This window comes from Pinus tabuliformis, chromosome 4_2 (genome assembly GCF_031772625.1).
Source record: "Pinus tabuliformis cultivar Carrire ecotype Pingquan chromosome 4_2, CPIR1, whole genome shotgun sequence".
In the NCBI taxonomy this organism is placed as follows: domain Eukaryota; kingdom Viridiplantae; phylum Streptophyta; class Pinopsida; order Pinales; family Pinaceae; genus Pinus; species Pinus tabuliformis.
In genome coordinates, this window is record NC_142304.1 from 1149254942 (window position 1) to 1149276105 (window position 21164).

The 21164-nt window shown below is 40.3% G+C and overlaps 1 protein-coding gene across 3 annotated transcripts; it reads left to right on the plus strand.

Moving 5' to 3' along the window:
• Positions 1-19611: 19611 nt before the first annotated feature.
• On the plus strand, positions 19612-20715 carry LOC149173742 (uncharacterized). Of its 3 annotated transcripts, none has more exons than XM_089427992.1 (2): positions 19612-19740; positions 20129-20715. In XM_089427992.1, the coding sequence occupies exon 2, from the start codon at positions 20146-20148 to the stop codon at positions 20614-20616; it is 471 nt and encodes a 156-aa protein (XP_089284118.1). In that variant the 5' UTR covers positions 19612-19740; positions 20129-20145; the 3' UTR covers positions 20617-20715. The 3 variants fall into 3 exon arrangements, with proteins under 3 accessions (XP_089284118.1, XP_089284117.1, XP_089284116.1); XM_089427991.1 differs by having other exon boundaries at positions 19644-19792; XM_089427990.1 differs by having other exon boundaries at positions 19658-19853.
• The last annotated feature ends 449 nt before the right edge of the window (positions 20716-21164 follow it).

Here is a 21164-nt window from a genome sequence, read left to right on the forward strand (position 1 = left end):
AGGTTTGCATGCCCCCAGGTATAAAGTATGATTTCAAGGTTACCCCTACTTCATTTCCGTCAAAACATTCATTTCACCGAGAGAGGCCTACCTCTTTCAGGTTACCCAAAGATTGTCTCATTTGTGGCCACGAATAAAACACTTCCTCGGCGATGTCTATTGAAATACACAAAGGTGAGCGACGTAGCCCGCCAACCCACATAACTTTGACAAAAGAATCTTATTCTAGAATAACCCTCTTCCTAGACGGACGGGGTACAGACTAGTCATATTCTCCCGCGGAAACCTACTCTATACCCAAAGTTTCCCTGCCGAAGCAGACCAGGCCGCATGCCCCCTGGGTTCCAGTCATATCCTCCCGAATTACTCGCGCTCATCAGGAGGACAGACCATGGGTTGAGACACTTCTTGCGTGAATAGACCATTTAGGGATGGCATATGACTATTTGCGATGCATGATCTGGGAAATGAAAGTTGGTCCACGAGCTTGACCACTCTTCCTTCATGCGGAAAACAAATTACTCTAAAGAGTGAGGAGACGATGGCTCCCATGCAATATATATAGTCTCGTCCAAGGAGTAGGTTATAATCCAAGGGTCCTTGAACGACCATCACGTTTATTTGAACGGTCTTCCCTTTCAATGTTATGGGCACATTGGGGAGGATCCCTAAAGGTCGACTGGTTCCTTTATCAAAGCCTGATAGATTTCTCATTTTAGGCAAAAGCGCTGGCGAACCAAGCGCTTTCCAAGCAATAGAGGAAAGGATACTCACAGATGCCCCCTCATCAATGATGGTGCCATCCATTACCATTCTGTATATTTGAATGATAATTCTGAATGGTAAGCTTGCTGGCAACCGGGGTCTGCCTAGTTGGTTCCAGTCGAACGAGACAACTAGGTTGCTTGGTGGTGGGACCGAATAGATGGTCGGGTATGACTCTGACGAAGTTCCTTCCTGCGATAAAGGAATGGGCAAATTGCCCCCTTGTTCGTCAGAGTCTGTGTTGATGAAGAGAATTTGGACGGTGTCGTCTTTATTCTCCTCTGTGATGGTATCATTCGAAGATAGAGCCTCTGAAGGCAAAACCGGGTCAACTGCCGTCTCAACCTCTTGAATTTCGTCAGGTATGGATTTAGACGGTTCATCTTCAATGATAGGTGCTTCGGCTGACCGCCTGGGTGGGCCAGCCGAGTTCTCAACTAGTGAAGGACTTGGCAGGAGTTTTTGATATTCAGGAGGAAGTTGCACTGGTAAAACTGGGCGATCTTCCAAAACTCTTTTAGCCTCGTCTAAGAAGGGACAACGGTGGATGGCATGGTCGCCTTCACACAGTTTGCAGGGAAATCTAGTTTTCCCTCTCTGTCCTGTGGCTTCACTTTCACTAGTTGACGGTGAGCAGTCAACATGGCTATCAGAGGTTGACGCTACCGAATTGTGCAAACGGGAAGACCAGTCCCTTAGTATCCGAGGGATGTAGGGACAATCCCTGTGGAAGTGGTCTCCCTTGCATATGACACATGGCGATTTAGGCCTAGTCAGTGTTGTGTGTGGATTTTTGTCAGATGACACTTGTTTGCCCCCAGTCACTTTTGGCTCCTTCTTCTTCTTCTCTTTCTTCTTCTTTTCCTTCTTCTCCTTAGGAACTTGGTTTTTTGTTTTAATAGTTCCATCAAGCGAAGAGGAAGGAGGAGAGGAAGAGTTAGATGAAGTAGAAGGCTGGTTGGCAACTCTGGTCTGGTCTAACTGTTGATTCGACTGTTCAGGAATAGTGGTGTTTTGAACGAAATTGGTTGGAAAGAGCCAATTGTCAGTCCTGGAAGTGACAAAGTGGCCATATGGGGCGCACCAACATCTCCCCAAGAGGAGAAGGGACTAGGATTTCCACCAAGGGGACTTCCTTGGTTGGTGTGCTCCATTTTTTCAACCTAAAGATCAACGCAGGAATAAAGGGTGATTGTTCCGTTTAAAATAAATTTTTAACGACGCTTAGACACAACTTGCTTTTTCAATTTTAAAGAGTCGAGAAAAAGCTAAAGATGACTCTAGTCTCCTTCGATGTTTTAACGAGCCCGAAGTGACAAATGCTCGGATGGACTTTTTCCGTTATAGAGTCTGAAAAAGGCCAAAAGGAACTGCTCTGGAGTTCTAGGCAGAGGGTGTGCCAAACTTCTCGCAAAACCGTAGAATACTTTTTAGGGTACGGGTGCTCGATCTTCCTGAATGCTGTGTTCAGTGCATTGCGATCAGTAGGGCGGCCGACACGGCTTCCTAAGGATAAAGGTTTTATGCCTATAGGGGTCTCCCAATATATACGCGACGGTACGTTGGAGCACAATCCGTACTGGCGCTATTGTCCCTCAGGAGGAATCACCCACCATCCACGAGATCGACAGTCACCAGGCTTTACGACGCCGGAACACGTCTCTAGCATAGACCTCTATGTTGTGTGTTATGTTGCAAAGCGTTGTTAAGTTCATTCAATTTATTTTAGGTTGATCTTTTTTAAAAAGTTTGCCTTTCGAGGTTCACCACGAGATGTATGATACAATTCCTAAATGCAGTCTAAAGATGATAAGCAAGCTTTATATCTTTTCAACTTTGAAAATCCTAGCTACTAAGGGAAAAGAAAGACACCATCTTTTCTCAAAGAGCAATCAGCACACTCTAATGCACATTTCCTAAATCAAACATGCAAACTATCAAGATGCAAATGCACAATGCAGGTGTTTGTTTTCCGCTTTCTTAGTAATGATGCCTACAAAGAAAGCTTTTTGTACAACTTTGAATTTGCTTTTAAATGATAAATACAAACAAGTTTACTTTTTCCGAAATCCAAGAGGGTAGAAGAGATTACAACACTTAACAATTTTCGAAATGAAGACTTGTTTCGACACTTAAAAGAGACAAATTCAAACCAATAAGCAAAAGAAAATGTATAATCAACTGTAAATAGCCAATGAACTCTCTCCTAAGATCACAACCAACAGATCTGAATCAAAGGCTACAGGATGATTATTTCACTCATGCAAAGGAAAACTGTAAATGATGCCACAAACACATAAAAACACTCACAGTATTTTTGTACAAAAGGAGGCGAAATTTAAGTAGAGAAAAGGAGTTATCAGATTGGTACCTATGCTGGTTACAGGCTGCAAAAATCAGAGATCAAAACAAGGCAAAACAGAGCAGAGAACCCCAGCTGCACAAGGCCAAACTGGTTCAGCGCAACCTCAACACAGGGGTTTTGACATTCAGCGCAGGTAGCCTTCACGGGACCTGTGTTGAAATGCAGAATCCCTTCACAGGGTCTGCGCTGAAGGAGACACTCTCGTTTCTCACTGGGTTCTAGGTCACAGATTGCTATTTAATCTACTGTTTCAGGCCAAATAAAAGCAACAAGCAAGGTGCAATCAAAGGGATGCTTTGAGGGAGTACTAAGATCTATCACAAAGGATTCAGATCATAGACAAGTCCAGTGATTGGATCAAAGCAGCAATTGTCTACTTTGCATCTGGGAGTATCAGATGCAGTTCGATTGTTGCTGTCAAGTCTATGAAATAAACAATGATGGAAACACAAATAAAATGAATAAATAGATATCCCCAGTGGAGTCGCCAATTTGTTGTGGGGAAAAATGCCTATGCAGGACGATCCTATCAACCTAAGGTGTGACAGTGCCTTAGCAACAAATAGAGACAGCTATTCTAGTATTCTTCCTTTATGAATTAAGAATGAAGAGAGATAGATGGACTAACTGGTGTCTTCCGTTTGTCCCTCGATCCAGTTTCTCTTCTCTTGGAGAGTTCCCAGCTACTTGCCTTCTTGCTCGCCCAGCTTCAAGAGGTTTCTGCAAGATCACAAGAAGAGAACACTACACAAGACATGGATTCATATTCATAACTAGTTCAGGATTAGAAATAAACTAAACATACTAATGCAATCATACATCAAAGATACATCAGTATATAGGAGAAACCAAGATAGCTTTATTGATGAATAACAAGGTTCAGGAAGAGATACAACCCAGAGGGCTCCAATCCAGCATCTCCTTCCCAGCAAATGGAATTCCTATCTTCACCCCCTTCAAAGCATTAAGCACCCAATGATTCCAATCTCAAACCAACAACAATTCTTTGCAATAACAAAATTCCAGCCTCTAGATCTCATGGAGGAGAGATCCATATATAGATGTTTGGAGAGAGGATGAGTCAGCTTGAGATCTGACTAGTGTCCTCTCCCTCTGTCAGTTCTTGATTCCACTTGGAGGTTCTTGCTTCCACTTGGAGATTTGGAACCTCTTACTCGTCACCAGTCGAATTCCTTGAGGCAAGTGTCATTGAGGAAGATTTTGGAAGCTTCCTGGGTTTTGACACCTCGTGGAATGAACTTGCACATGTCAACTCTCGCTCAGCACGGGTAGCCAGTGTTGGCTTTGACATTCAGCGTAGGTAGCCAGTGTTGGCTTTGACATTCAACGCAGATAGCTAGTGGAGCCACTGAATTGATCCTGAATTGACTTGTTTTTGAGCAGTTTTTGGTGGAGAACTTCTGTGAATTGCTGTGGTTTGTTAGCCTTGTTCCTCTAGGGGTAGGAACAACATGTTTAGGGACTTTGGATCCCTTAGATTATGGACATTTCATGCTCAATGCTTTAAGGCACAAAAATGTCTATAACAGACTCAACCGCAATCGCCAACTGGTGGGGCGACACAGGTCCAGACGGGTACAATTACCCCACACCTTGGTCCAACGGTTAGTATAGCGCAACAACACATGGCTTCTCAACCATGGCTGGTGCAATACCAACAACCACAATTTCAACAAGTATACCAAGGTTCTGAGCAATAAATCTTTGCGAACAGTGGACAGCCGTAGATTCAAAACGGTCAAAATCAACCATTTTACAATGGTCATGTCCACCAACCTTATCAGTCATATCAGCATCAAATGCATTATGCTGGCATGCAAAGACCAACTGTTCAGGCAATGCCATCTTTTCCTGGGTATGCTTCACCTAATCTGAATCAGCAGTTACCATTCGTGGCAACTTTAGAGTTACCTGATTTAAACCGGTTAACAAACGATCCAATTGCTTACGCCCCTTGGTGGCCAGCGATTCCACATAAACTTCCATCAGATATTCCTAAATTTAATGGAAATCCGGGTGAAAATCCATCGAATCACGTGATGACATTTCATGTATGGTGTTCATCAAACACCCTAAATGATGATTCGATAAGGCTTCACTTCTTTCAGAGGATGTTAACGGTTCCAGAAGCAAAATGGTACATTGAATTACCTAGAGCTTCGTTCGACAACTTCAGTACCTTAGCCACAACCTTTTTAACCCATTTTCAATTACCGATAAGGTATGAAACGGGAACATAACTCCTTACCAACTTCAAACAGACAATGGCCACTCACATATCTGATCATATACATGAGTGCCGACGTCGTCGTAGGATGGTAAAAACGTACGTTCCCAATCAGCTATTAGCTGAATGGTTTATCAAGTCATTACTACCTTCCATTACGGAAGATGTGGCAAAGGGGGGAGTCGTAACGGAAGAGCAAGTTATCGCTCGTGCACAATATCTAGACTTGATTTATACTCAGTCTGGCACACTCTACGACAAAATACCTAATGCCCCTAGACCGGAATTCTCAATTCCTCCTCCTCCTAAATCGAACAATGACTCTCACGCCGGCGATGGCGTGATTGGCACGACAGACACGAAATCGACAAAGGCTACATCCAAGAAGGCCCGTAAGATTTCAGATCAAAATGCAAAAGACGAACTTCTTGCTTCGGAAGTAAATGTTGTATCGACAGATAGGGGCAAAGAAACCAAACAACCAGGAAGCAAGAAGAAAGGCAAAGGGAAGAAGAAGAAACAGGATGAATCATCACCTGAAAAATCTTCTTCAAACCCTCCTGGAAATAGGAAACCAAAAAATCCATGCTATATATGCGATGAGGATCATTGGACCGCAGATTGTCAACACAGAGCTGAGCTTAAGAAATTCTTTAAAAGTTCGAAAACCTCAGTTGTGTTAACTAATCCGTTCCCAAATCCAGGAGCAAATCTAGTTGAGAGTGGAAATGCTTCCCCGTCTCAAGTGCTAATGTTGTCGATTTCGAAACAGCAGAATGACGCTTTGATTTCGACAAGGAACAAAGATTACGGGAATCTGCAGCTGTCGAACGACAAGGATAAACATCAACCAAGTAGTTCGACAACAACTTCGACAGAAGTTGTACCACCCACCATTCCTGAATTGACAATAAAACTGTCGAAGGGAGTAGTACACAAGTCGACATTTAATCCCCGCGCTAGAGCGGCGCAACATTATAACATAGTGGAAGATTTGTCCCAATCGCCATCTGCTATGTCGACTCTTGAAGTACTACAAAATTGCCCATCCCAAAGGCAGGCTTTGTTATCAGCCATTGGTGGGATTGATCCTAAGGATTCCAATCTTGTATCCTTCGACCACAAAGGATACAATCCTCAGTTACCGGCTCAACTAGCTTTCCTTGTTCAAGTGAAAGCCCTCAACAAAACTGTTCATCGAACAATTATTGATGAGGGGGCATCTACATGCATTATGTCGATGAGTTGCTGGAAAACTTTAGGATCTCCAACATTGTCGCGATCTGCGATGACGTTAAAAGCATTCGACGGAAGGATATATACCCCATATGGTATCCTAAATAACTTGAAAGTTGAACTAGGGGGAAAAACGATAGAAATAGATGTTGAAGTCATCGATGGGAATCTTGATTACAACATCCTACTAGGAAGATCATGGATATATGCCATGGCAGCTGTTGTGTCGACCTATTTTAGAAAGATTGCATTTCCCTTTCAAGGAGGGATTACAATCGTCGATCAACAAAACTTCCTCCCCAATGGTTCTCAAGTTACAGGAAGCATTCCCATGATCCATGGAAGTCCCCATTCGCTTCAGAATATCGGAGTAGGCCTACTAAAAGATCTTATACTAATGGGAACTTTTGCTCTTCCACCTCCAATCAATCTGGCGGAAGTAGCGTCGATAGGAACCTGCAATATGATATCTTCCACAAAGATCTCAGAAAACGATATCAACATGGATCATGCAATAGTTTTTCCCCCAAGCCCAATAGAAATATTATAGCAATCAATGTTTCTAGCATGGGAGGAAAACCCAAATCAACACTCATCAAGCGTTTGGATAGATAAGTCTAGAGAATATGGTACTCCTTCAGATCCTCTAGAGAATATGGTACTCCTTCAGATCCTTGGTCGCAAGTGCATGTCACCAACAAAGGAATTCTCCAAGCTATGGTAATTGAAGGAGCACCATGGAATGATTCCCACCATCGTTCCCTTCTTCCGGATTGTGAAGAAGAGACTCAACATGACCTTTATCATCCCTCAGTATTTGATTTTCTTTCAAATACTGTAAATACGGTGGATTCCGAGCGAAACTTATCCAACATTGAAGAAACTATAGCCAAAATATCTCGACTAAAACAAATGTTGTAGAGAATATTTATGTTGGCAAATGTTGTTCTCCTTCAGAACTGGAAATATATAACGCTCTTTTTCGCGAATTCAGAGATGTCTTTGCTTGGTCATACAGTGAAATGCCAGGCATCGGCTCGAGTATCGTTGAACATGAAATTAAGATGTATCCAGATGTCAAACTGGTATGACAACGACTAAGGCAGGTGCACCACAAGAAAGCCGCTGCCATTAAGGCAGAAGTTGAAAAACTTCTCCATGTTGGTTTCATCTACCCGGTTCCTCTAACCGATTGGGTATCGAATATTGTCCCTGTTATGAAGAAACAGGGGACGATTAGAGTGTGTGTCGATTATAGGGATGTAAATCAAGCTTGTCCAAAAGACAACTACCCTACACCCTTCATTGACCAGATAATTGATGAATGCGCCGGATGCGAAATCTTTTCATTCATGGATGGATTTTCCGGGTATAATCAAATAAATATCCATCCACAGGACCAGTCAAAGACTGCATTCATTTGTCCGTGGGGCACATTCGCGTATCGAAAATTACCCTTTGGTTTAAAGAACGCAGGGGTGATGTTTCAGAGGGCAATGAATTATGCCTTCCATGACATCAAAAAGATCATTCAACCATACCTCGACGACCTTCCAGCTCATTCACGAAAGCGGACTGATCATCCGCAGCATTTAAGAGCGATATTTCTACGTTGCCGACACTACAAGATACGACTCAATCCACACAAATGTGTATTTTGCGTCAGTTCTGGTCGTTTACTTGGCTTTGTAGTCTCCAAGGACGGCATTTGTCTCGACCCGTGCAAGGTCCAAGCAATCATAAATTTGCCTCCACCTTCAAATTTGCTTCAGATTCAGAAACTCCAAGGGAAAGCAAACTTTCTGAGGAGGTTCATTCCAAATTACGCCGAACTTGCTAAAGGTTATACACGTCTTTTGAAAAAGGAGGTACCCTTTGTCTGGGATCAGGTCGCGCAAGCTTCCTTTGATGCTTTAAAAGATTCCCTAATGAAAGCATCTTTAATGTACGCCCCGATTATCAAAGAGATTTTAACCTGTATCTGGCTGCAGCAGATACAACCATCGCAATGGTTTTAGTTCAAGAAGTCGATGGAATTGAACATCCTATATATTATTTAAGTAAGAACTTAAATGATACAGAAAGCAAATATTCTTATGTTGAAAAACTAGCGCTTGCAGCTGTTCAAGCGATACAAAGATTTCGACACTATGTCCTCTTTCGGAAAACTACCATTCTATCCGATTGCAACCCCATGACTTATATATTGTCGCGACAGTTGCTGGGGGGAAAATATTCAAAATGGATAGCGATCCTTCAAGAGTTTGATCTGGAATTTGTGAAATCCAAATCAAAGAAAGCTCTAGTTTTTGCAGAATTATTATACGATCTCCCATCGTCGTCCAATGATGAAACATCCGAAGAATCAATCGTGGATGAAAATTTGTTTCTGATATCTACAAGCAATGAATGGTATGGAGATATAATAATTTATCTCCAAACCCAAAAGTTTAGGCCTAACACCTCACACTCTGAACAAAAACGTATTCGATACAAAGCAAAAGACTACATGATCATCGATGATACACTTTACCGTCGTGGTATCGATACAGTTCTGAGAAGGTGCCTCACCCATGAGGAGGCCGAAAAAGCCCTGAATGAGTGTCATTCAGGAGCTTGTGGGGGGCATCAATCTAAATATGCTACAGCACAAAAAATATTACGAGCAGGATACTTCTGGCCAACAATGTTCAAAGATTGCATAAACACAGTCAGAAGTTGCCATGCTTGTCAAATTTTTGATAGCAAAACCAGAAGACCACCCGCACCTCTACAACCAATAGTTGTTGTTGGGCCGTTCGCCAAATGGGGCATCGATTTCATGACATGTAACCCCACCTCAACCGGGGGGCATGGGTATATCATAGTCGCAGTTGACTATTTTACCAAATGGGTCGAGGCGATGCCTACATTAGATAATACTGGTGAAACAGCTGCCCTTTTCTTTTTCAATCATGTAGTTGCCAGATTCGGCGTACCACAGGCTATAGTCACAGATCATGGATCGCATTTTCACAATCACATGATGCTCGAATTAGCTGCCAAACTAGGATTGTCTCACGACAGCTCTACTCCGTATTATCCACAAGCCAACGGACAAGTTGAAGCGATCAACAAGGTCCTGAAGCGCATGTTGCAAAGGATGATCAGAGTTCACAAAAGAAGGTGGCACCTAATCCTGTACTCAGCCTTGTGGGCTTACCGAACATCGGTAAGGAATGCAACTGGGTTCACACCCTTCCAACTGGTATATGGCCTGGAAGCAGTCTTACCAGTCAAGTGTGAAATCTCGTCTCTTAAACTTGCAATCGATCTCCTCCCCGGAACTTCAGAAGAAGAGGCTCGTTTCTTGGAATTAATCCAATTGGATGAAATCCGTCCTGGTGCCACTTTGGCTAACGAAGCCCATAAGAAACGAGTCAAGGTGCAGTTCGACAAAAATGTCAAACCCCGTGTCTTCCCAGAAGGTGACTTGGTCTTGCTTTATGACCAAGAATCCGATAAATTGGGAGCAGGTAAATTTAAGTCTTTATGGATGGGCCCCTATATTGTTAAACGAGTGTTGGCAAAAGGAGCCTACGAGTTAATGGATTATGACGGAGTTCCACTGGCGCAACCTCGTAATGGGTTGTACCTCAAGCGTTACTATGCTTAAATAGTAACCAATATGCTTTTGTTATATTTTGTTTTCGCTAAAGTGTTTGTTTTGGTCGAGTAATCCACCTTTTTACATTTATTGCAGATGTCAAACCTTTTGGAGACATGTGTTGGATATGCCGACGGAGCGAGTCGTAGTTCGCAGAACCTGTCCTCCGCAGCCTGGGCCATTTTTTATCCAAGCGGCGAGTTAGTAAGTTTCAGAGGTGTATGTATTGGTCAATCAACGAATAACATCGCTGAGTATAGCGCGTTGATAGAACTTCTCTCTGATGCCATCACCCATGGTATACGCTGACTAATTGTCAGGCTAGACTCACAACTCGTAATACTACAACTCAATGGTATATATTCCGTCCGAAACCCAGCTATTTATCGCATGTTCCTAAGGGTTAAGATTTTGGAAAGACAATTTGATCTTATTCAATACCAACATATTTCCTAGAAACTTAAACACATTAACCGACTCATTAGCAAACTATGTGTTAGATAGACATTTGCAACATTTATAAAAAGAAACACATCATCAATGTTTTACATGTGGATCATATAGCTCAACCAAAATTGAACCCCGAAAATCAAAATATATATAGTTGTTTATGGTTTACATATAATGTTCTGTAACCAAGACAAAATCGGTCACATGACCCAAAAACTCAAAATTCTAGGGGGCACCCTAGTCTAATGATGGTCGAGATAGCAAGTCACAGCCTGTGCGATCATGCGTAAGAGACGAGTCCATCGTCTAGGTACACCAGTAGTATGCCGCTGTAACTGCAAAGGTAGCTCGTCGATCCTCACATCTGGAATACCGAGAGTAAGGCTCTCAACCTGCTCCTGCACAGCTGTGAGAGTCTCGGCCACATCAAGGTCATGAAGAATAACCCTCTCGGCGGCCTCTCCTGCTGGGGCAACAGCTGGCACTCTCAGGCGAACTACTGGACGAACAGGACCAACATCTGCATGTACACATGAGTTTGATTAAAGTCTTGATAGAATAAAGCACAAGGACATTATAAACAAAAACAGTAAATAGCAATATGGTCAGAGATTTTACCAATAGCACCCCACTGCTCGCCCTCTGGCAGTACTAAATCTGGATCACCCCGGAAGTCCATGCCAGCATATGGATACTCAGCATAAACCATCTCCTGACGATCAAACCACCTGAAGAAGGTATCAGAAAATGAAATCTGAGACTGGCCAGCATGCCTAGACATATGGTCAACCCATCTCTGCATACGTGGTTCAGTAGGAGAAGGTAAGTCGAGTGCAATGTACTGCGGCTGCATCAGTGGTATCTTCTCCAAGGCAAAGGGGGTCAAAATAGAACCGAACCCAAAGTTCTTCAACCTCCCGTTCTTTATCTTGGTCAACTGATCTTTCATCACAAGAATTACTGCGTCGCACCAATTGAATACTTTCAGTTGGAGGCATTCCAAGGCATGCTGCATATAGGATCTGTTGGCTACATGAAGAGACGCACTACCGGCCATCCTACCAAAAGTAAACAGGATATACCTAAGGGACCTGTCAGTGACATCACGGATGATGATCTTGCCGTCTTTACTCGGCTAAGACCCTTCCCTGTAATACTGGCGGACATAATCTCTCACAGAGTCACCTCCTCGGGCCGAACCTGACAAAGAGATGGGGGCACCCCGCCTCGACAAGCCAGTCAAGAAGTAGATGTCTACTGCAGTCAAGGGGATAGATTTTCCCCTAATCTGGAAAACTTGATTGATAGGATCCCAAGCATTGAGCAAATACTGTAGTAAGTTGATCTGCTGTCTCATGCTAGAGATGCGGAAGAACTTCAGCAAGCCACAATTCTACAGCGTGTTCACTGTAACTAGATCATGTAGGGCAATCATGTCCTCTTCTTCATGTTCTCGTTCTCGCCATGTAAGGGTCATCTTGCTCCGAGATCTCTGAAAAACAAACAAGAGAGGAGTTAGATCCTGATTTTGATGAGAAACAGGAAAAAAATTTCATCAAAAACTGTGCAACAAATTCCCTTTCTGCGCCCAACGCACCTGCAGCAGTGTTCCAGCTGCATTGAATGTCAAACTGCCTTCATACAGGCCAACTTTCAGCGCAGGTTTCGATGTACTAAGGGTGCGTTGATGGCAGAACTAACCCATCAAACCCCAGGGGCTCAGAAAAGTAGGGAATAAAGCACAGAATGCAAAAAGGAAACCATGAAATGAAAGAGCTCAGGTTTAGCTCCTACCTGGTCTAGACGGCGCCGAGAATCGTCCACAGAATCTCCCAAAATCAGCTGATGAAAAACGAGGGGGAAAAGGCACCTCCAAAGCTCCAACAAACAAAGTTCAAATGAAATGGTAAAATGAGAGGTAAAAAACACTTTTTGATTGCTTTTACGTAGTTCAAAGTAAAATATTAGCATTTTAATCTCATTTTCAAGCAAATATTGTTCATTTCTAACTAGTTTGATGAAGCAGTTGAAAATACAGTACTATCTTTGGAAAGACGAAGCTATTTATGGTAAAAACCAAAACAAGACCATCTAATTGAGCAGTTTTAGCACATAGTTCAAGCTCGTTAAAAAATAAACATAAGACATGAGCAAATGTTTCCACCCGCGTTTAAGCTCGTTAAAAAATGAACTATTCCCCGGTAAATAACCACCGTGAATGAAGCATTTCAGCCATTAAAGCCTTGGTCGTGTTTGCACCGTCACCTCCACTTTTCCATTGGCCGATCATTCACCTCCATTTGATTGTTTACCCATTTTGAGGAACAGCTGCGAAGAGTGATTTCACTAGCCATCCTTGTGACACTGCCATGATTGGAAAATTCCAACCCTTACCTGGAATCAGCTGCTACCCATTTTATCACTCGTTCCTCAAAAGACGAGTCTTCTTTAAGCTCTTTTCAACTGACTCGGCAAATATGAAAAGATTGCCGAGTTTTGGCCTTCCAGCTCGTTAAAGCAACCGGAAGTGCTATCCCTCCTCTAGATTTTAATCTTTTTTGACCTGAGGGATTATTGCACAAAAAGATCGAGCGCTTGTTTTGTTCGGCTCGTTAAAACTATCGAAAATTCATCCCTTCTGTATTGTTTTATACTTTTTCGGACTTAAGGGATTAGATGACGAAAAAGGAATTTTGGAGTTACCTTTACGTACCTTTTCAGACTCTCTGAAAATGAAAAGGACTGAGTTATCTTTGTCGTTAAACTCGTTAAAAAGATTAATAGCGACAAACTTGTCTTTAGACGAGAACGAGTTTCACTATCGCTAGGCTCGTTAAAACATAGTGATGGGTTTTCCCGAAGGGCAAATTATAGAACAAGCATATGTTATCCTCCTCAAGCTTGAAAAAAATAAAGAGGTACTGGTCAGCAATGACTGGGGAAAAATTGGGAAGAAACTCAAAGAATCTTTATTGGTAGCAAGTCGCTCTTGAACATGACACTTCCACTCCGTACCTGAGTCGGGTTGGGTTGTTTCATTCACCGGTCACATCACCATGGTCAAGCCATACCATCCACATTTGGGGTAAATGCTACCAATCCATCACATAAGTGTCGTCGACATGTTCAAGAGAAGTCATCCAGAGAAGTCATCCGTGTCCCATCCACTACCATACATTATACTTCATTCTTTCATGACCGCCATCCTGAACCATATATCATCAGATCGTTTTCACCTCTATCAAAATCATTTGCTCCGTTCCGTGTCATTGATGTGGGATTCATCAAGGCCCTCCTTTGACGGATCGCTTCTTGTCGACATCAGCTCATTATCCAAGAAGTTGATCTAGGAACACCCCATTCAGTACTTTGAAGCTTGCATGCCTCAATAGCAAGTTTCTCACTTCCGGCGACAGGTATACATCAATGACCTTCTACCGAAAGATTTTGCGTGGTGTTCGACGCCAAGTCCTTTATTCACACCACGTGAATTGTACTGCAGTACCTTGAGGGTCATCATCATTATCGGTGATTCCTCTCGCGCTTGTTAACAGTTTACATCATCGACTGGTAATCAAGCGATGTCTTTCCATGTTCGACTTCAAAACATTTCTCACATGGATCGACTTGTACTTCGAGTGAAGATCAGACGAGATTGAAGACCCCGGATCTAGTTTCATCCATCCGGGCTGCGATATATATTCAGAAAAAATAAAGACATTGACATGTACGGCATTGCAGCACAGATAATCATCCTACCAAAAGGATGATGACTTCATCAGAATCATCAGTCTACCATCAGACGATTGTCTGTCCTGTGTACATAAAAATGAATTTATAAAGCTGAGCATGGGAATGCCCACCTCAGCTAGATCATGAAAACAGTATGAAGATAATGTATTGTATTGTATCTTATTACAGGTCTCCTCCCAGCATTGAAAGAACTTCGGATCCTCCTAATAAAGCATTTCACCCGATAAACGGCCTCATACTTTAGGGGGCAACTGTTATAGACATTTTTGTGCCTTACAGCTCTAAGCATGAAATGTCCATAACCAAGGGATCCTAAGTCCCTAAAAGTGTTGTTCCTACCCCTAGAGGAACAAGGTCAACCAATTACAGCTTCTCCCAGAAGTTCTCCAGCAGAAACTGCTCAGAATCAGTCAAATCAGGATCATTTCAGCTGCTCCACTAGCTAGCTACGTTGCATAGCACCCAAGTACACTAGCTAGGTGCATTGCAACACACCTAAATGCACTACCAGGGTGCGCTGAGCGGGAAATGACAAATGGCAATGTCATTCTGCGAGGTGGACAAACAATGGAAGCTTCCAGAATCTTCCCCAATGACACTTGCCTCACTGAGTTCGACCAAGGATGAGTAAGAGGCTCTCAGTCTCCAAGTGGAAGCAAGAACTGACAGAGAGAAGCCACTAGTCAAATCATAAGCTGACTCATCCTCTTTGCATACATCTATATATGGATCCCTCATCCCAGAGATCCAGAGGCTGGAATTTTGTACATTGCAGAGAATTGTTGTTGGTTTTGAGATAGAGATCAGTGTATTGGGTGATTTATGCTTTGTTGGAGGTGAAGAGGGGATTCCTTTGTTGGGGGTTTGATGTTGGATCAGGAATCATCGGTTGTAACTCCTCCTGGACCTTCTTGTTATATCAATAAAACTATTTGAGTTTCTCCTACATGCTTGTGTATCAATGATGTTTTGTTATATTTGCATGTTTAGCTTAAATCTGATCCTAAGCTATTTATGAATATAAATCCATGTCTTTGTGTAGTTTTCTTCTTCTGTGATCTTGCAGGAACTTGGTGAAGCTGGGCAAGTAAGGGAGCAGGTAGCTGGAAGCTGTCAAAGAGGAGAGAGATTGGATCAAAGGACTAGCGCAAGACACGGGTTGGTTCATCCTATTCCTCTTCATTTATAGTTCATAAAGAAGAATACGAAAATAGTTTTCTTTGTTTGTTTCTAAGGTACTATCACACCTTAGTGGGATAGGGGCGTTCTGAGTAGACACTTTTCCCGTTAACACACCCCTCAACGATGTTGTATTATATATAGTTAATAGGGTGGGCGGGCCACCCCCGGTGGACTCGCCCAACCCCCATCAGAGCCACAAAATATATTAAAACAAACGGTGGTTGCGTGATATGTATTAAACGCCGGACTTATATAATCTCCAAATCACATGTAAAACAAACAACTACTGGATTTAACAAACGATTAAGAGGTGGGGAATTCGAAACATGAACCACCATCGACCTAAATGCCACACATCGTTCTTTGGTGGCTCTGCCGCCTAATATTACTTAAAACCTCAACGCGTTTTCCCAGCAGACTGAAAGAGGAGTGGAGTGGAACCCTTAGTGGTTTAGGGGGGAAGGAACCTTAAAGGGAATCCACAAAATCCTTAAAGGATTCCTTTAGAGGGCCATACATCCCAGTGTCAGAATTTGACAAGTTTATAGTCAATTTTGTACGTTTGCACGCTATAAGTCCAACCGTGTAGTCTGTTTCTCCAGCCGAGGTCTCCATTTTCAGGCCATCATATGAATTGGAGGTATAAGAGTCATTTTTGTAAAGTTGCTTGTAACTGATTTCTTTGCTGCCACTTAATAAAATAAGGCCTCCCCACTTTGAGCAGGGCCTAGAGACATAGCCCACATTGGGTGAACTTCATAATCAAATCATTTGTGTGCCTTTGATCTCATGGTTTCTTTATGATTTCCACTTCTTTTTCATGTGTTAAGTTACTTGGTTAATTTTCTCTTTTATATGCAATTCTGAATGCATCCTTGAAGTTAAAAGATCTGGATCAAAAAGAAAATAAGTCCAAGTTATCTTCTATGATGAGAGTCTGAGCTATTGTAGCATATGATCATAGTTCTTTGATGAGAGTTCGAGCTATTATAGCATATGATCCGAGTTATGTGATGAGATTCCGAGCTACTGTGGCATATGATCCAAGTTTTGTCATGATATGAGCTCTCTGGGATGCATGATCTAATTTTTGTGTTCTAGTATGAGTTTTGGTATGAGCTTTGTGATATAGACTGAGACCTTGTGATGAGTTTGAGCCTATCTATAGTTTGAACCTTTGTTGTTTGATCTAAGTCTCTTCTTGATATTATAGTGAGATAATAATGGTATGTTTGTGATATGATAATGAGATGATAGTGGTATGGTCGTGATATGACAGACATACTTTGAGAAGAAGAACATATTGTGGACAAGTGAAAGAGGATGGACTTGACATCTTGTTGGTGGTCTGTGAAAGCATCTTGCGAGTGAGTGTGCCCATAAGCATTAATTTTGATGTATCTCATGTTGAACTAAACATTTATCTAAGAATAAGGTTGTTGGGTTTTTTCCCCAAGTGGGTTTTCTTGGGGCAAACATTGTGTTTCTTGTGTGCATTGTGATCTCTACTATTTCATTGTCTTCATGGTTGAATTTATGAATGTATAATTACTTAATAATATATTGAAGTACTAATAAATATCTGCATCATTGGAAGTAATTATCAAGTTTTAGAAATAAAGTGTTTGTATAATTTGCACTTGAAAAACCAACATGATACCAGAGCTTTTGGTGAAAGGAAGGATCATTTGGTGAAAGGAAGGATCATTGAGATCACACACTCTGAAATAAAGGTCAAAGTTATATAATGTTCAAAAGTCTTATTTATGTATAGAAGTCATTGTCTGAAATAATTAGAGGGCCTCTATTCTAATCTCAAGAAGGTCAAAAAAGTCTCAGGCCTTTATACTAATCTTGAGAAGGTCGAAAAAGGTTCCAAGACCGAAGGATCTTAAAAGGAAATTCAAATTACCTCATTTAGTGTCAAGGCCAACAAAGTATTCTTCTTCAAGAAATCTACTTGCAAGGTATGTATTTGTTTAAAAATAAAGTTTTGTTCAGGCTGAAATTAAAAAATATATCTCCCTCAATCCAAGAAAGGTAGTTTGTGCCATATAACCATTTCTAAGGGTTACCTCTCTACTCACAATTGAAATACAATATAAACCCAATGGAGTTAGAACCTTGTGAAGATCTTGAATTTTTTTTAGTGACAACAAAAAGACCAAAAGGATATGAGGAAAAGAAAGGTATCAAACAAGCATTCTGAGATATAATGACATATTGTCAAGAATAGTTGATAGTCTAAATATGAGCTAAGAAAACATTGTGTCACCTCTGTTAAAAATGTGCAGAGGACATCATGCAATATATGCCTGATCTCTAAAGTTTTTGTTTAACCCAAGGATGTGAAGAAATCCAATTGCAAAAATTTGTTTGGATGATTGTCAAGAAAAGGGAAAGATACTTAAAATCAAGGATTCTATGATCCTTGACATAAAAAGTGATTTTCCACTCGAAATGTTGAACAATGTGTGAAGCTTTTGAAGAGAAGGTTCAATTCCTCTTTCAGATGGGAGACAAAATTAAATTACAAAACTTATCATTCTCATCATCATTAAGTCACTTGGAAATTTTCCAAAGTATGAGGATTGCATGAATATGTTAGAAGCACAAAATAGACCAAACCTAGATTCATCACTTGTATAGAGAGCACATTGATACTTGGACATCTAGGGTTTGTCCGTAGATTAGTGCCCCTTTAAAATAAAAATAAAAATTATGCATAAAAATAATGTCAGCTAAAATAAACAAATGAATGTGCTATAAAGTAATTAGAAGTAAAAAAATGTGTGAGTAAAATGTTTAAATCTTATACTTTTCAAAAGTATTTCAACAATAGATTTAAATAAACTATTTGAAGATCTATTTTAACTAACATTTTAATTTGCACTATAAAACTTCTTAATGTCAATTATGTATACATTTATAAATATCATTTTAAAAAAATTACGTAAATACCATGAAAAAAAAAATATTTTTACTCTTAAAACCTATACTTGGTCATATATACTTTATATAATATTCAAAAATACAATTTAAACAATGAAAAATAACACATTGTATATTACGCTCTAAAAAATTTGTATATTACGCTCTAAAAAATTTGTACGTGAAAAAAAATGATTCCTCTCCACTCATAGTAATTCCATATTTAAAAATCGTTATATATACTGATATCTAATTCCAATTGACCAACTAAAAACTCTAAAAGTTTGTGTTGATCATTATATCTAATTCCATTTACACATTTCATAACTAGAATGAAAACAATATTTTAGGGATCTGTGAGGTTTTGAATATCGACATTGTCAATTTAGAGTTTCGAAAATTTAAAAAATTAACATTTTTTAATATTAGTAAGATTTATATAAGATTTATATTCTCCATTTTTTTTGTTATCAAATATTATGTAATCATTTTTTTCCATATCAAATGAAATAGATTAAAGTAGGTTTTTCATGAAATAGGTTAAAGTAGGTTTTTCAATTGTATTTCCTGGTCGAGATCAATCACTGCTAGATTTTTATTTAAAGTTTATCTTGATAAATGGAGAGGAAACTCCCCAGAAACGCAGTTATTAAAGCAGGATGCATCTAGATCATATACCTTTCTTTCAAATAACAAATTCCATCTCATCACACTAATTGCACATCACATAAACCAACTAGATAAATGGAAAGGAAACTTCCAAGAAACTCAGTTACTAAAGCAGGATGCAGCTGGACCATATACCTTTCTTTCACACAACAAATTGCATCTCATCACCGTAATTGTACGTTACATAAACCAACGAGATAGAGACTGCTAACGCTGTGGCCGGACTACTCTTTCCTACCAAGGAAGGACAAACAAACAAACTGTTAACATCAGCTCAGGGTCCATGTCCTTGTGTACTCAATAAACATTAACCATGCATTAAATAACAATTTCCGTAGAAGAAACTGATAATGGTTGCTAAGCAGCATCACCATGTATCTATATATAGGTATACTCATTAGTTGCATTGATATAATCATCTATCTTCCTTGTTCTGGTGGCAATTTGGGTTGTGGCATGGTGAAGAAGTTTCCAATAACGAATGGTTCAAATTAGGTTGAAAACAGTTGATTATTTTCTCTGTCGAGTTTCAATTCCTTGTGAGAAGGTTTGAAATATACAGTTCCATTCCTATAAGGGTCTGAATGTTTGGACTCTTTAAGCTAGTGGTATATTTCAATTCCTTGTGAGAAAGTTAGAAGCGTAGATGTCTAGTGGTAAAGGGTTTAATCAATAAGTTAGTGGTATATTTCAATTCCTTGTGAGAAAGTTAGAAGCGTAGATGTTTAGTGGTAAAGGGTTTCTATGTCTAGGATTTTTTTTTAACTATAAGTTATTTATAGTTGATTTCATAAATTATTGGTATATCTGAATTTTTTTTTTTAATAGTTATAATTAAATAAATTTTGTTTTTTTTTTAAAATTGAATAATATCTTTTGGCAGGTAAAAATTTCCCAAAAATGGTTAGCAAACAGTATTCTTCTAGGTTATTGCTATCAAGGATTTGGCATGGCATCCGACGGTATGAAAGAATCAAGAAAAATGAAGAAGTTGTTTATGAAGAGGAAGATGGGATTTCTTCAGAAGCAGCAGTGACAGACAGAAAAGTGAGAGGCTTATTGAAATTAAGCAGGAGGAGGCCGAGGACAAGGAGGAGTAGGAGAGTCAGGATTCGTTTTGTATTGGGTATGGTACGTCGTTTGAGGTGGGCTATTCTGTTTTCACAGCTGAAGGTTTCATGGCGTCGTTTTACCAAGCTGGTGAAGGTAAGCCAAACACATTTTACAGATCTGTTATCTGCGAATCACCTTTTCCTGCACCAAACTCCGCCTCCTCTGATTTACTGGAATAATAACCCTAAAGGAGAAGGTTGTAGATATATTAATGGGTTATCCTATGGACACCCACCATATATGTTGTATATGCTGTAATTTTGTCAATCATGCCTGTGGGTATTTATAGTAATGGGCTCTCACTAATTCATCTCACAGACAAACCAATTTAATGTAAATGTAATTGACATTTTTTAACAGTTTTTATGGCTCTGAAATTTATAGTCATGAGCTGGCAAAGTGAAGCCTGTTCAAATCTAAAAGCTTTTCATAAAATCAGTGTAGAAAGATTAAATTCCAATACCAACATCATATGTAGTTTAATATAGCTTCCAAAAATTTAATGTCAAGACTCTATAGTAGCTTTTCCCTATCAGTTCATGACTTGTGTAGTTTCCTTTCCTTATCCGTTCTTGCTCTTGACATTTAACATTTCTTGCTATTTAAGATTGTTTCTCAGGTCACAGGTGGTATGTAATTACTGTGAATATTCCTTCTTTGCAGAGATTTATTAGTGATTTAGAAGATAGTACGGGTGTCATCGTTAACAATACTTCAATTCGAGATCTTCAATGATGAAACCTTAGAAATACCAAGGAAAACGATCGATATTCAAAAGAAAACAAGAATCGATATTCAAAAGGAAC

Coding starts and splice junctions, on each gene's coding strand:
- LOC149173742 (XM_089427992.1), top strand. CDS start 20,146: ATGGTTAGCAAACAGTATTCTTCTAGGTTATTGCTATCAAGGATTTGG.